Source organism: Priapulus caudatus, unplaced genomic scaffold (assembly GCF_000485595.1).
Source record: "Priapulus caudatus unplaced genomic scaffold, Priapulus_caudatus-5.0.1 Scaffold12, whole genome shotgun sequence".
Taxonomy (NCBI): Eukaryota; Metazoa; Priapulida; class Priapulimorpha; order Priapulimorphida; family Priapulidae; genus Priapulus; species Priapulus caudatus.
The window spans coordinates 217,801-232,186 of NW_014577073.1; the positions used below are offsets into that span (position 1 = coordinate 217,801).

The 14,386-nt window shown below is 44.3% G+C and overlaps 2 protein-coding genes across 2 annotated transcripts; one reads left to right on the forward strand and one right to left on the reverse strand.

Annotated features, from left to right (window-relative positions):
* Window positions 1-1,837: 1,837 nt before the first annotated feature.
* On the forward strand, window positions 1,838-3,688 carry LOC106807973 (fibroin heavy chain-like). The gene is made up of 3 exons (XM_014810506.1): window positions 1,838-1,858; window positions 2,174-2,508; window positions 2,649-3,688. The coding sequence occupies exons 2-3, from the start codon at window positions 2,180-2,182 to the stop codon at window positions 3,235-3,237; spliced, it is 918 nt and encodes a 305-aa protein (XP_014665992.1). The 5' UTR covers window positions 1,838-1,858; window positions 2,174-2,179; the 3' UTR covers window positions 3,238-3,688.
* A 1,708-nt stretch (window positions 3,689-5,396) lies between these two features.
* On the reverse strand, window positions 5,397-7,918 carry LOC106807815 (glucose-dependent insulinotropic receptor-like). Its single transcript, XM_014810280.1, has 4 exons — window positions 7,897-7,918; window positions 6,576-7,172; window positions 5,655-5,720; window positions 5,397-5,410 (listed from the first exon to the last, which is right to left on the reverse strand). The coding sequence occupies exons 1-4, from the start codon at window positions 7,916-7,918 to the stop codon at window positions 5,397-5,399; spliced, it is 699 nt and encodes a 232-aa protein (XP_014665766.1).
* Window positions 7,919-14,386: the final 6,468 nt, after the last annotated feature.

Sequence of the window (14,386 nt, forward strand, 5' to 3'; positions counted from 1 at the left end):
CTGAGGGGGTCTAATTTCAAAAATTTCCTGGGGGAGGGCCCCCCAGACTTCGCGGGCTCGCAAGTTTGGGTTACGGTTAGACCCCCCTCGTCCAAATCCTGTACACGCCCTTGCCGCTACATACCACACTTCGCCCAGCTATCCAATTGTCTACCTTATACTATTCTCTTCTCTTTCTCCCACTCCTCTTTCTCACATACTGCCTTCCGTTTACCTCCCTCTACTCACTTTCACCCACCTTCTCCTCCCCTCCTCCTCCTCTTCGCACTTTTCCTCCACCACCACCGCCGCCGCTACCGCCATCACCATCTTCTCCCCCTCCTCTTCCCCCTTCTCATGTACTACATATTCTCTTCCCTTTAGACTCTCTCTTCTCAATAATGTATTCCATGGGTTCTCTTGTCTTCAATCTGCCTCCGCTCATGATCCTGCACTCTCTCCCTGCATTCACCTCTAGAGCTGTTTTTCGTTACTTGCTTTCCCATTTTCCACATTTACAATTCCCTCTTCATGCTTCATTTCATTCTTATTCTCTACCTGTAGAATTCCAATCATCTCCAAATGAACGGCGTCTGTATTTGTCTACCTCTTTACTACACGCGCCTGTACACATCCCTCCTTCTTGGTTCTTATGTCTCCTCTATTCCTGCTCATTCCACTCTTCCCCATCTACCATTTCGTCTTCTACCTTGTTCCCCGAACGCGTTTCCCACCATAGCCCCTCTTCGTCTCGTCCTTCCAATTGCACCTCTTATCTCTACTATTTACCGTGGGCGACTCGATTTTGACAAAGCTAATTGTATGATCGCACAGCGCACGGTGACAGTAACGCCCACGCTGTGAAATGCTCGTTTACAATGTACCGTGGTGTGTCCTACATATCTACAATGATGGAAACGTTGTATTCAGTCGGTGAAGGGTTCCTACCTAAATCTTTACTAGCTTATTTAAGATTTCTCACAACGACAATAACGTTATAAACTGGTAAAATAGATGAATGTTACATATTAATGATTTATTAATAATAGATATCGGATAATTCTACATTTATATATATAAATATATAATACGCAACCTTTATTGGTTGCACATGCGTATATATATGTAAAACGTTTACACAGTTAAATCTTTATTATTTTGCAATATTAATAATGTTGTCAAATATTAATGGTGCAGATTTAAAATTTTGTTTTCGTTGTTGTGATTTCTATACCACAGACAGGGAACAAAAGTCGGGCGAACGAGATCACACGCCAAAGATGATGCGGTGTAAACCGCATGTACAAAACTTGCCAGGCATTGCAACAATCACGATCATAGTGATGACAAAATTGGTCCGTATTACTTTGTGTAGCGTATTTCCCTCTCGTTCAGAAGTCCATTAGTCATGTCGACCGCAACCCACTTCTATCCCAACAGACCCTCCGGGCTTAATTAACCACAGTATGAGACAACTGTCATGCAGACACGTCTATAGGAATATAGGAAGCGGCACCTTTCTCGCGTCAACATTCAACAAATGTTTAGCCGTATAATTACCTAGCCCATTTTTATGTTTTGTTTTAAATCGTAAAATAACATGAACTATGACGTGTGCTAAATTGCGCAAGCTGTCATGTACGACAGTTGGTCGTTAACGCGTAAGAATGGCACGAGAACATCATAAAATGTCTGCCATACGCTTCACCTGAATCGACTCTGGACAAAAGCTATCGTGACGTATCTTCGCATTGTCTCTTCAGTCACCGCTACTGTGACACAGTCGGCGGCGTTCCGTATATAAGGACGACCGGGTGCGGACATCATCATCACATCATCGTCCTACATATTAGCGACGTCGGAGCACAAGCATCACCAGGTACAAACCATAGTTTTGAAACCAGTCAAGACTGTCTACATTGCCAGTGTTAAGCGGCTTACCGGGTATTCTTGCACAGTTTTGCTACTTCGATTGACATAGCTGTATTTCGTCCGACTCTTTCTTCGACGTTAAGTTTTATCGACTACATAGCAAATCTTGGGCAATCTGCGAATTAAATTTACGTTTAATTAATTAGATACCTAAACATATTCATCGTAACGCGAATACAAGATATTATGATTTGCTTGTCACCAATTATATGTGTTCGCAAACCATTCTATATTAATGTTTTGTCTTTTTTATTACAAATAGGTAACCATGAAGATCGTCGCTGTTTTCTGCCTGCTCGTGGCCGCCGCCTGCGCCAGCAATGGTAACTACGGAGGAAGCTACGGCACCTACGACAACGTCGGCAGTGTTGATGCCGGCGAACAGCACACCGGCTACGGACACACCTACGCCCCGGAGTTCTTCACCACGTCCGTGTACGGACCGAGGGCCGACGCCCGTGCTCACGGATCCGGATCAAAGCACGCCAGCGGCTCGTACGCGCGTGACGGCCAGGCGGCCGGCGCTGACTACGAGAAGGATGAAGCCACGGCAGCAGAGACCGCCGCCAGGGCCAGAGGTTACGAGTACGGATACAGGTAAGATATACGTTTAATTTAGTCAGATTGATGATTCCACGCAAAATGAAACAAGCACACGTATTTCATCAAATGCGTATTCCCGTCTCTGTTTACAGGTATGTCTTACTCATGCTTGCATGTCGATGTGCTTATTTCAGAGACGGATACTCTTGGTACCAGCCGAAAACCCTGTACGCCTTCCAGTACAAGCAGCCCATCCTCGGATACAGGCAGGTGTACGGACACCGTGTGATCCGCCAGGGAGGATATGGAGGTTACGGATCTGGTGCCGGCTATGGCTCTGGAAACAACAACCTTGGCTATGGAGGTAACGGAGGTCTACAGGTTCACAGTGCTTCCAGCCCTGTTACACACGGTCCAAGGTATAATACCGGCGATTCTACCAACCTTGGTTATGGCAGCAACATTGGCTATGGCAGCAATCGCGGCTATGGCAGGAACCTTGGCTATGGCAACAATCTTGGCTATAGCCGCAACATTGGCTATGGCAGCAACGTTGGCTATGGCCGCAATCTCGGCTCTGGCAGCAACATTGGCTATGGCAACAATCTTGGCTATGGCAGGAACCTTGGATATGGCAACAATCTTGGCTATGGCAGGAACCTTGGATATGGCAACAGCATAGGTTATGGCAGGAACCTTGGATATGGCAGCAACGTTGGTTATGGCAGGAACCTTGGATATGGCGGCAACCTAGAATATGGTAACGCTGACCGTATGCACTAAATAGGGTCGACTGTGCGGTCATTTCTACAAAATTCGTAGAAATTATGGTTTAAACCGATAATTGAAATCACGGCCAGGGGAACGATTATGCTGTTTACATGGTGCTAATCAAGAAATCAAGTGGTAGATTATTCATTGGTGAGCTAGAAAACAATTATATGTAATAAATATATATATGGTATATATATTTTTTGGTTTAGATGACAAGTATTACATAATATAAATTATATGTATATACATATATAACAAACATAGTCAGACAAATGCCTACAGATGCCATTTAAGACACTTTCCCATAGTCACATTGTAAAATTATTATATAGGAGTTGGTTCGCTGTTAATATTATATGTTATGTTACAATCAAGTTTATGTTGGAAATAAATTGTGGTTTGTAAGTTTTGTAAAGTAAGTTAAATCAATAAATATAATAAATTTTCGTTATGCCACAAAGACATTATTCCATTATTGCTATCTCAAAATGCCACAGTAATACGTTATACAACATTGTAGGATAATATTAATATATACAAGAAAATTATGGATAAAACTCAATGCATCCGCGTCGTGGCTAACTCATTTGTCCGCGCGCGCTTTGCGTTCTGGACAGTTTCACGCTGGTTGCAGCCCTGCACGTATAATTTCTGCAAACTATCCTAATATAACGACTCGCTTCATCAATTATGAGTCGACAAATCGTTCAAGCCTCCTTACAACGAGCGATGGGTTATAAGGTCAGACGTGCCCATTATTTGCTAACAGAAGTCACATTTTGCCAGAATTACGTATTTAAAAAGGAGAGGACATACTGAGTAATATTTTCCTACAAAATATGTGAAATTCATTATATTATGTAATAAGAGGGAACCCAAACTTCCACACGACATCCAGAATCCGTAATACTGAATGAAATTATGTACATTTTCGCTCGAGTTATTAACGAAATTATATAAAACGAAACGTATTTATAATATTAACAAAACGTTTTTCACCACATCAAAATATATATTGGTCAACATAATAATGTCTACCTACGAAATATGTAAATCCTATAATATATCAATGCGGTCGTATCCGCCGTAAATACATATATCTACACGTCAATTAACATAACACGTAATAAACTTATAATATATAAAAACAAGGAGTTAACCAACAACTAGGTTTATGTGCGCAGCTGTAATTTCCCACAGCCACAGCTAGAATTCCTACTTAAATCAGCCCTCGACAAGGAATACAATCACTATCGATGTCAGCATCGCATCCCGACACTAATTACGCTCGCGTGTGTAAATCGTACGTGTGTTACCGAATACGAGGACACCACTCGAAATGGCGCAGAGATGTCACTCAATCTTCAAAGATGTTCACCGAAAAGGATTTGTATGATCGATATAACTAGCGAGACAAACGTCATACACATCCATTTTTTTCATATATAGACCGTCTTGAGCTAGATTGATATCAAAGCAGCTATATACAGGCAGTTTAACGACACTTTTCAGAAATAAGAGGTCTTCGAACTCTTCTGTCGCACACGATGAAGTGTCAGAAATGCTAATTAGATTGCTCCATTAATGTAGACCTTTGGCTAATTGTGGACCATTGAACAAAACGCGCGTGAGATTTTACAGTGATTACAGTAAAACCTGTTTAAATGCGGTAACAACGGTTAAACTCGTCTCCAAAAGTGTCTACTTATTCCGTATTTATAAAAACCCGCGGTATTATCAATGCGCTGGCAGCTATATTATGTCTACGCTACGTGGCGCTACGTATCTGCTATAACGAGCGAGCGTTGCAATGCAGCTTCTCCACTCGTCTCCACCAGTCCCACTCGGCTCGCATCGGCTCCCAATCGGCCTCAACTCGGCTTACTCGCTCGCGCAATGCCATGGAACCGCGGACTAACACTCAAAACATGAACTCCGGCATTAGTAAGGCATGTCGGATTTCGGCCAAGCAATTAACACCAAAACGCCGTTTGTAGCGACCGACATTTGCACCGACTCGTCGTTGCGAAATAGCACAGAATTCAGAACGAATCCGTTTGCGTTGGCACCTTAATTCCGCGACTTGGTAAAAACTCGTAATTGCTCGCAGGTGTGTTCGTCACGGATAAGCCGAACCACCAACCACACTACAACATCCTCCATCCGATTCATAAAGCAATGCCTATAATAAAAAAAACATAAAGCATAAAGCAAAGCAATGTAGACGATCAAGCGTTCTGTTGATAATTATCGTACTCCAGGTGTCCCTCCTCTCATACTGGCAAGCACTTTTGAGTAGACGTGGGACAGAGCACTTCCTAATACACCGCATGTCTCGATTAGGCTGTGCGGCCCAACAGACCAGACAACAATGGGCGTCACAGTAAGCCGAAGCAGACACGCGAAGCGAAAGGTGCGCCACGAACCATGGTAGAGACGATTGTAGAAGAGTTGGCGATTCCGATCGGACCAGTCAAGTCCGTACTTAATACCTGCAGTTACAGTGAAATACACTAGTCTAGTCGAGATGGTTACTGCGCTATTGCGACAATATATGTCCAAAGATGTTATGATATAATAAATTAATTGTTTAAGTCAATACAACGTGACCAACAAATCACTAGCGGTAGCGAGAAGAGCAAAGATGGAGAGAAAGAAGAGACATACATCGGCTACATAAGTGCCAAAATTAGTTTTTACAGAATATACACGTCACACGCGTTTAACCTCCTCACGCAAAATAACGTACTGCGAAAACTTTCTACGGCTTGCTTCTGTATACCCGGCACATATTATATTGTCCATATATTGCATGTATGAGTGTGTGCGCGCGCGCGTGGTGTGTGTGTGTGGTGTGCCGTGTGTGTTGTTGTGTGTGGTGTGTGTGGTGTGTGGTGTTTGTGTCGTGTGTGTGGTGTGGTGTGGTGCTGTGCGTGTGCGTGTGCGTGTGCGTGTGAGTGTGGTTGTGTGTGCTGTGTGCGTGTGCTGCGGTTGCGTTGCGGTGCGTGTGCGGGTGCGATGCGAGTGCGTGGTGCGTGTGCGTGTGCGTGATGCGTGTGGCGTTGCGGTGCGTGTGCGTGTGCGTGTGGGTGCAGGTGCGGTGCGTGTCGTGTGTGTGTGACCTTACTCTATATATATGTGTGTGTGTTTGTAGTGTGGGTGTGTGTGTGTTGGTGTGTGGTCGTGTGTTGTGGTGTGTGTGTGTGTGTGTGTGTGTGTGGTTTGACTTAGCACATATAATAATGGTGTGTTGTTGTGTGTGCTGTGTGATGTGTTTGTGGTGTGTGTGTGTGTGTGTGTTGGTAGTGTGGTGTGTGCCGTGCGTGTGTGTGTTGTCGTCGTCTCACCTCCTTTCCAATGACGATCTTGTTGACGAACCACGGCCGTCGTGAACGGGAACCAGCTGATGAGAAACACGACGACGGCGATGAAGATCGTCACGGCGACGTCGAGCTCCTTGCGCACGTTCGGCTGCTGCGTCGGCCGCTGCGCGCCGCCGACCGCCAGCGCCGACGCCTGCGCCGAGATCGCCTTGATGTGGCGACGCGCGACGACGAACGTGCGCGCGTAGAGCGATATGATGAGCGGCGCCGTCATGTAGTAGGAGACGCTCACCATGAGTATCGTGTACGGCGCGTCGACGACCTCGTAGATGCTGCACTTGGGTCGCGTCGCCGCGGCTCCAGCCCATCGCCGGGCAGGAGGCCCGACGACGAGCGAGAGCAGCCAGATGCCGACGACGCTGCCGACGGCGAGTCTGTTGCTCGCTAGCCGCGCGTAGGCGAACGGATGCACGATGGCGACGTACTGGTCGAGCGCGCATGCTGCGAAACTCAGGATTGACACGTAGACGGAGCAGGTGATGAAACCCATCATTTTGATGCAGAAGGCCATAGATGGCGCCACGTGCAGCGAGCGCGCTAGTAGGTAGTACGTGTAGATGCCTGTGTATACGGAAGTGAATCAGATGGTCGGTTAGAAGCGTATGTGCATGCGTTACATGTCAGATCTAGATATACACTTTCTTTCTTTCGTCCTCTCTCTTGCTCTCTCTCTCTCCTTCTCTTCTCTCTCTCTCTCTCTCTCTCTCTCTCCTCTCTCTCTTTCTCTCGTCCCCAGCTACTCTCCTCTCTCTCCCTCTCTCCTTCTCCTCTCTCTCTTCTCTCTCTCCTCTCATCTCTACATCTTATCTCCTCTCACACACACCTTTCTACCTCCACAGTTTGAATCTCTAGCGCGCTCCTTACTCTTCGTCTCCTCTCTCTCTTCTCTCTCGTCGTTATCTCTTCTCTCTATAGTTAACACGAAGGAACCTACCGGCCTATCAAAGTCCCGAACGCCCAGCGCACATGAATATGTACTGAGCCGCAAAGATGGCGCCTGCGTGTCGCATACAGGACGACAAAACGAGCTGTGAAGGACGAATTAACGCACGATTAATACCTACAAAACACATACACACCCGCATCAGCATTGCAGAAATAAAACACATACACACCCACATCAGCATTGCAGAAATAAAACACATACACGCCCACATCAGCATTGCAGAAATAAAACACATACACACCCTTATCAGCATTGCAGAAATAAAACACATACACCCACATATCAGCATTGCAGAAATAAAACACGTATAACACGGACAGGGCCTGTTTCTAGATATACTCATTGTTGCGATGGACGACATCTTTAACACGGACAGGGCCTGTTTCTAGATATACTCATTGTTGCGATGGACGACATCTTTAACACGAAACAACTCGAGAGTATCCGCTTCATAGGTGTAACTATATATATATATATATTTATTTATTTATGTTATAATTGTGCACAATTTGAATTCTTTTAGCAGATAATGAGCATACACGAACGAAGATCTGACCGCCGGCAACATTAGCGAATCTTCCCCAATTATGTTCACGTTTTGCAGACTTAGATCTTCGCGCGTGTCCATTTGTGCCCACCGTATGCAATTAGTTGTTGTTGAAATGATAATAAATTTAATGATGTTAATGATTTTAAGTTGAACAATTTGTCGGGCGAGTGTATCCCCCCGCACCTCGCATATGCGGTATATCCCTTTAAGTCAGGCAGATTTCTAACTTGGCGGAAGATTTGGCCCGATGCGTGGTTTATAAACAAAATTCTTAAACGAAATACCTGAGTGTCCACAGCATCGATCTCAAAACGGTTTTAGATATTGATGATTGAACTGCCCATGTATATGAAAAACTCTCGCATACATTTCATTATCAAAAAGCAACATCTACATGTAAGTTATGGATTTGTTTTCGGGACAAGCTGTTAAGTATGTCGGTCGGTCATTGCTCTTGTGAAACAGAAGCGCTTTGCCTTGAGATGTAATACACGGGTTCGCGCCGCTTGCACGCGCCCTACTTCGGAAAATCCGGCATAAGACTGTTTAAGACATCCAGGCGGGTACCTATCAAACGGCGGGACGCCGCGGTCGCTCCAACAGCATGTGCAGTTTGTTCACGGTCATTGAAGCCTACTAACACTTACACGAACATGGCGAAAAACAGATTTGCAGCGTGCTGCGTACAAAGCCGTCGATTCAGCTACGTGGCGGCGGTAACGATCTTACCCACATGCCGTGAAATTTAAGACACATATCGCCAGAAGCCGTAAACAGCGTGTGTTTCTTCATTGGTCAGTGCATATCCCAGAAATCATCGAGTTTCATTTACTATTCTGGTCACTGAACTCTATCACAGGCCAGCTTTTAAGTTTGATTTGCGAGCCCAGCTGCTGCGCTCACATAATTTTGCGAAGTAGAAATTCAAAAGGCGCGCGTTGTAGAGGTTCTTCCAGCTCTCAGAGTGATATAACCTTAGAGCAGAAATCGATTACAAGTTATGGTAATATAGAAGGTTATAGATATTGTAATTGACGGCTAGTGTTACGAAGGACACCGATCCACTTAACCAATGCTATGCTATGCTATGTTGTGCTATGTTACGCTATGCTATGCTATATGCTATGCTATTCTATGCTTTCTCATGTCATGCTATGCTTTGCTATGTAATGCGATGGTATGATATATTATGCGAAGCGATTATATGGCGGTACGCCGATGTGTGTCCCCGATAACACTCGCGTCATGTATGGATAGTCGGCACATCATGAAATGCGTCTTACCTGAAAAACGAGCAGCCCAATACTCCATTTTTCGAACGTCACTGGTCCGGTAAAGTTGCTGTCGTTCTGCGGCTGTAGCGTATCCCTTTCGTGTGACTGATTGCTAACCGTCGAGATGTCATCAAGCCCGTAACAATCCCAACTCATCATTGTCGATCTAGTTCTGGTCAGAATAGAATCGCCAGAATAATCATAGATAAAATCATCTGCCAAATTTGTTACTTAGATATTTGTCACGAATTATTACTTTACTCATTGTCAATATTTACACGCTATATACGTGCAGCGTACAAGGCTAGCTCCCGTTTCTGCTTTTTCGTTGCTATTTGGTGGAGATAGCTTTTATTACTGCGTGGAGGGGGGTCTGTACACACAACTTATTGTTACAAATACAGCAAGTTGTACATGGGCCGTAAGTTGCCACGCTAATACAGGCCGACCTTCTTCTACTGCTAATTTCCGTGGGTGTGCTGTGGAAGCCGCATGTCCGCAGGCAAGTCGGCTGTCAGGGCGACGAAACGCAATTGAAACAATCCGTTCCGCAGTATAGGGCTATGATAGAGTATATTTATGGCTAGGAAAAAACAGGTTAGCTCTATCTAAGATGAGATGTAATCAGATATATATTTAAGTTTAAATATATTTACATCGTTTATGCCAATTATACAAATAATATCAACCATTAAGATATCTCTAGAGCACAACATGCTAATTATCAATAATAGTTGACACTATAATCAAGAATGAGATTAGTGTAATATAATAACGTGAGTAATTACGTAACTCATGTCAGTCAAATACGTGCACAACGAGATCTAGTATAACACCTAGCATAATATTTAAAAAAACAATTACAAATAGCCTGCAGAAAATATACCGTTTAACCAAGGTCCTGTCCCATTTTTTCCGATGAAAATAACGCAATCCGTAAAGATAGTTTTTCAAAGACATTTGTCCGCAGCCCAATAAAGCGGAGACCACTGTATATGTAATGTACGCGAGCCTAGTTACGTAAGCATAATAGTTGATATCGTCGTTTCCAGGGAAACAGTAAAGCATATCAAGAGGCAAACTCGTTAGACAGTTACAACAACAACGCGCAAGACATGCAGGTTTGTCGGTGCAGAAAACCGTGTGAAGAATATGTAACAGAATGAGGCATCGCCTTTTGAAATTCACATACAGCGAGACAAAGCACTCACCTCGTCAAAAACACTCCGCTTTGCAATTAGTCTTCGAAGGAGCTGCGTGCGGCCCGCTGACCAAGTTTACTATGAGTACACATAGCATGTTACCAAGTATTCTTCACAAGGATTCGAGAGAGAGCAGCGTGGGGCATGTGCACGCTCGGCGTTGTAAATCTGGTGACAGATTTTTTCTATTAGGCACGTGTATACGCTCGTAGTGTTGCCCCGGTCCATTACATTGCGCTCTTTACGGTCGAGAGAATTGCTCGGCCTATGTACCGCGATCGCTCGGTGTTTGCCTTTTGCGAGACCAATTCATCAAGCACGTTAAAGTATGAGCTATTTAAGAAGATATAGCAGAGAGTAGGCACGCGCGACAATGTTTATTTTTTCTCAGTCAATTGTAAAAAAGATATCACAGTAATGTAATGATACCAACGACTAGAAAAATGAGGCTAGATTAACCTTCATATGATGACAGAGGTTGTCAGAAATTCGAGGCAACAAACCGCATTAAATATTAAAGGCAGGCTAGGACGCAATCCAACGACTTAAAGGCGCGTGGCAAGACCATAAATTATTAGTCTTCGAAAAATATCCGTGTTTATGTCATCTAATAAACATAATAAAAAGATTTGACCTTATGAAATCAATAAAAATGCTGAGTTATAATACGATGTATAAAATGGTACATTGCTATGCGCATGGAGGTATGCTTGCGTGTGCGTGTGCGTTTGTGTGTGTGTATGTGTGTGTGTGTGTGTGTGTGTGTGTGTGTGTGTGTGTGTGTGTGTGTGTGTGTGTGTGTGTGTGTGTGTGTGTGTGTGTGTGTGTGTGTGTGTGTGTGTGTGTGTGTGTCTCCCGTGTCATGCTTCCATCGACGAATGTTTCGGATTCAACATCGTTTAGCCGGGACGCAGCCATGGTCTTACTTGCCCCGCCCCGCTCCGCGCTAACTTTGCATATGTTTCGTGGCACGAACGTAGCGCCGACACACGCAGCACGCACAGCGCAGCGCCACATGCACAATGCACACACACACACACACACACACACACACACACACACACACACACACACACACACACACACACACACGCACCGGTTCCCCCGGACATTCATGTCCCACTTGGGAATAAAATCGGTACATGTATCATATGGGGCGGGGAAAATGTGCACGTGCAAAATATTATCAAGAGCGTATAAAGCTTCTTTATACGCTCTTCATATTATTGTTCTAAAAACCTATATTTCGGTCGCAACCGGGACATAGCTCGTAGTAATATGCCAGAGCTATTGTTCAAAATGTAATGTCGTGGTGATGTCGCCGAGTGAGAAACCCTGTTCACGTAAGGTAGAGAGGGATAGATCGAATGTCACTGACGCAAGGTAGCGTTTGAGTGAACAAAAGGCTGATCACATTCATTGGTAATGTGCCCGGAAGCGGGATCCTAATATAGACCAAGTGTAGAATTGTAGCGCGCGACTACCCACCTCGTTGCTACGTTTCTACGTCATCCACGCGTTGCTCTACATTAATTGTATACATTACACATGTATATTAATTACGCATAGCGTAGTAAATAACGCATTTATAGCGTTTCGCGCGCAAGTGCCGACATTTACGCTTCCCTCCTTCCTTCTCCCGGAGAGAAATTTCTTTTTTTACATTGTAGAAGGAAAAATCTCCAATCAGTCGTCACAGATAAAGGGCATGAAAGCAAATACGCACACGCTCCCGGCAGCTGCACAATTAACTAACCAGCAACGCAGAACTAACAGCATATAGCAGTTTCAGGCGTTTTCCTATATATCCTGCTAAATTAATTACCGTCATAGCGCGAGATGTTTAGATAGGCACATTGGCTGCATAGCACACACATACTATCAACATGTCATCTACCTGAATTTGCGCGCGCACACATCACATACCACCCACCATCCAATCTCGCACACACACGTACGCACCATCTCAGCCGGCAGCGTGATTTTTTTTCCTAGGTGAATCAAGAACATAGGGCTGTAATGAGCGATGATGGTTGAGCTTGTTTTTCGCGATATACATAGCACATCCAAAACTATTATTCTCGATATGACTCGATAGCCTAGCGCGTATAGTTACTAGTTAGGGTTAGGGTTAGCCTGTTAGGGTTAGGGTTAGGGTCACAATGCAGTGAATGCACCATAAAACAGGAGTTTGAGGCACGTGATTTGTATCAACCAATGGCAGCGCTCGTTAGAGCCCTATGTTCTTGATTGACCTAGGAAAAAAAATCACGCCAGCCGGCAACTGACGCATGAGCACGCGCACGCGCACGGCAACATGTTCTGCTTGCATCTATGACAAATACGACATACACATATACGCTCTCCTATGACACTATTTGTCATAGGAAGATTCTTCCTATGACAAATATTGACGAGTCAACTTCGTTCCGCTTTACAGCTGAAATTCACTGCTTGCGTTCATAATAGCGCTCCTAAACTTCTATGATGCTCACAACACATACAACAATATTTGTCATAGCAAGAATCTTTCTATGACAAATAATGTCATATAGGAAAGCGTATATGCGTATGTCGTATTTGTCATAGATGCTAGCAGAACAGGCTGCGCAAAACGAAACGTATTTATAATATTAACAAAACGTTTTTCACCACATGCTAAAATATATTATTGGTCACATAATAATGTCTACCTACGAAATATTGTAAATCCTATAATATATCAATGCGGTCGTATCCGGAGTAAATACATATATCTACACGTCAATTACATAACACGTACATAAACTTATAATATATTAAATAACAGGAATTAACCAACGACTAGGTTTATGTGCGCAGCTGTTAATTTCCCACAGCCACAGCTAGAATTCCTACTTAAATCAGCCCTCGACAAGGGAATAAATCACTATCGATGTCAGCATCGCATCCCGACAATAAGTACGGCTAGCGTGTGTAAATCGTACGTGTGTTACCGAATACGAGGACACCACTCGTAATGGCGCAGAGATGTCACTCGATATCTTCATAGATGTTCACCGAAAAGGATTTGTATGATCGATATAAGCTACCGAGACAAACGTCAATACACATCAATTTTTTCAATATAAGACCGTTTCTTGGAGCTAGATTGATATCAAAGCAGCTATATACAGCAGTTGAACGACACTTTTGCAGAAACAAGAGGTCTTCGAGACTTCTGTCCACACGATGAAGTTGTCAGGAAATGTGCTAATTAGATTGCTCCATTATTGTAGACCTTTGGCTAATTGTGGACCATTGAACAAAATCGCGCGTGAGATTTTACAGTGATTACAGTAAATTACCTGGTTTAAATGCGGTAACAACGGGTTAAACTCGTCTCCAAAAGGTGGTCTCACTTATTCCGTATTTTATAAAAACCCGCGGGTTATTTTTATCATGGCGCTGCAGCTATATTATGTCTACGCTACGTGGCGCTACGTATCTGCTATAACGAGCGAGCGTTTGTCAATGCAGCTCTCCACTCGGCTCCACTCAGCTCCACTCGGCTCCACTCGGCTCCAATCGGCTTCACTCGGCTTCACTCGGCTCGGCGCATGGCCATGAACCGCGGACTAGACACTCAACATGACTCGGTCATCTTAGTAAGGCATGTCGGATTTCGGGCCAAGCAATCTAACCCAAAACGCGTTTGGTAGCGACGACCGACATTTGCACCGACCTCGTCGTTGGCGGAAAATAGCACAGAATTCAAGAACGAATCCGATTTTGCGTTGGCACCTTAATTCCGCGACTTGGTAAAACTCGTAATTGCTCGGCAG

Excerpts from the sequence above, each read along its gene's own strand:
- LOC106807973 (XM_014810506.1), top strand. The coding sequence starts at position 2,180 with ATGAAGATCGTCGCTGTTTTCTGCCTGCTCGTGGCCGCCGCCTGCGCC. Across the intron at positions 2,509-2,648 it reads GGTTACGAGTACGGATACAG|AGACGGATACTCTTGGTACC; the intron begins GTAAGATATACG and ends TGCTTATTTCAG.
- LOC106807815 (XM_014810280.1), bottom strand. The coding sequence starts at position 7,918 with ATGTCGTCCATCGCAACAATGA. Across the intron at positions 7,173-7,896 it reads GTCGTCCATCGCAACAATGA|GCATCTACACGTACTACCTA; the intron begins GTATATCTAGAA and ends CCGTATACACAG. Across the intron at positions 5,721-6,575 it reads AGATCGTCATTGGAAAGGAG|GTATTAAGTACGGACTTGAC; the intron begins GTGAGACGACGA and ends CTGTAACTGCAG.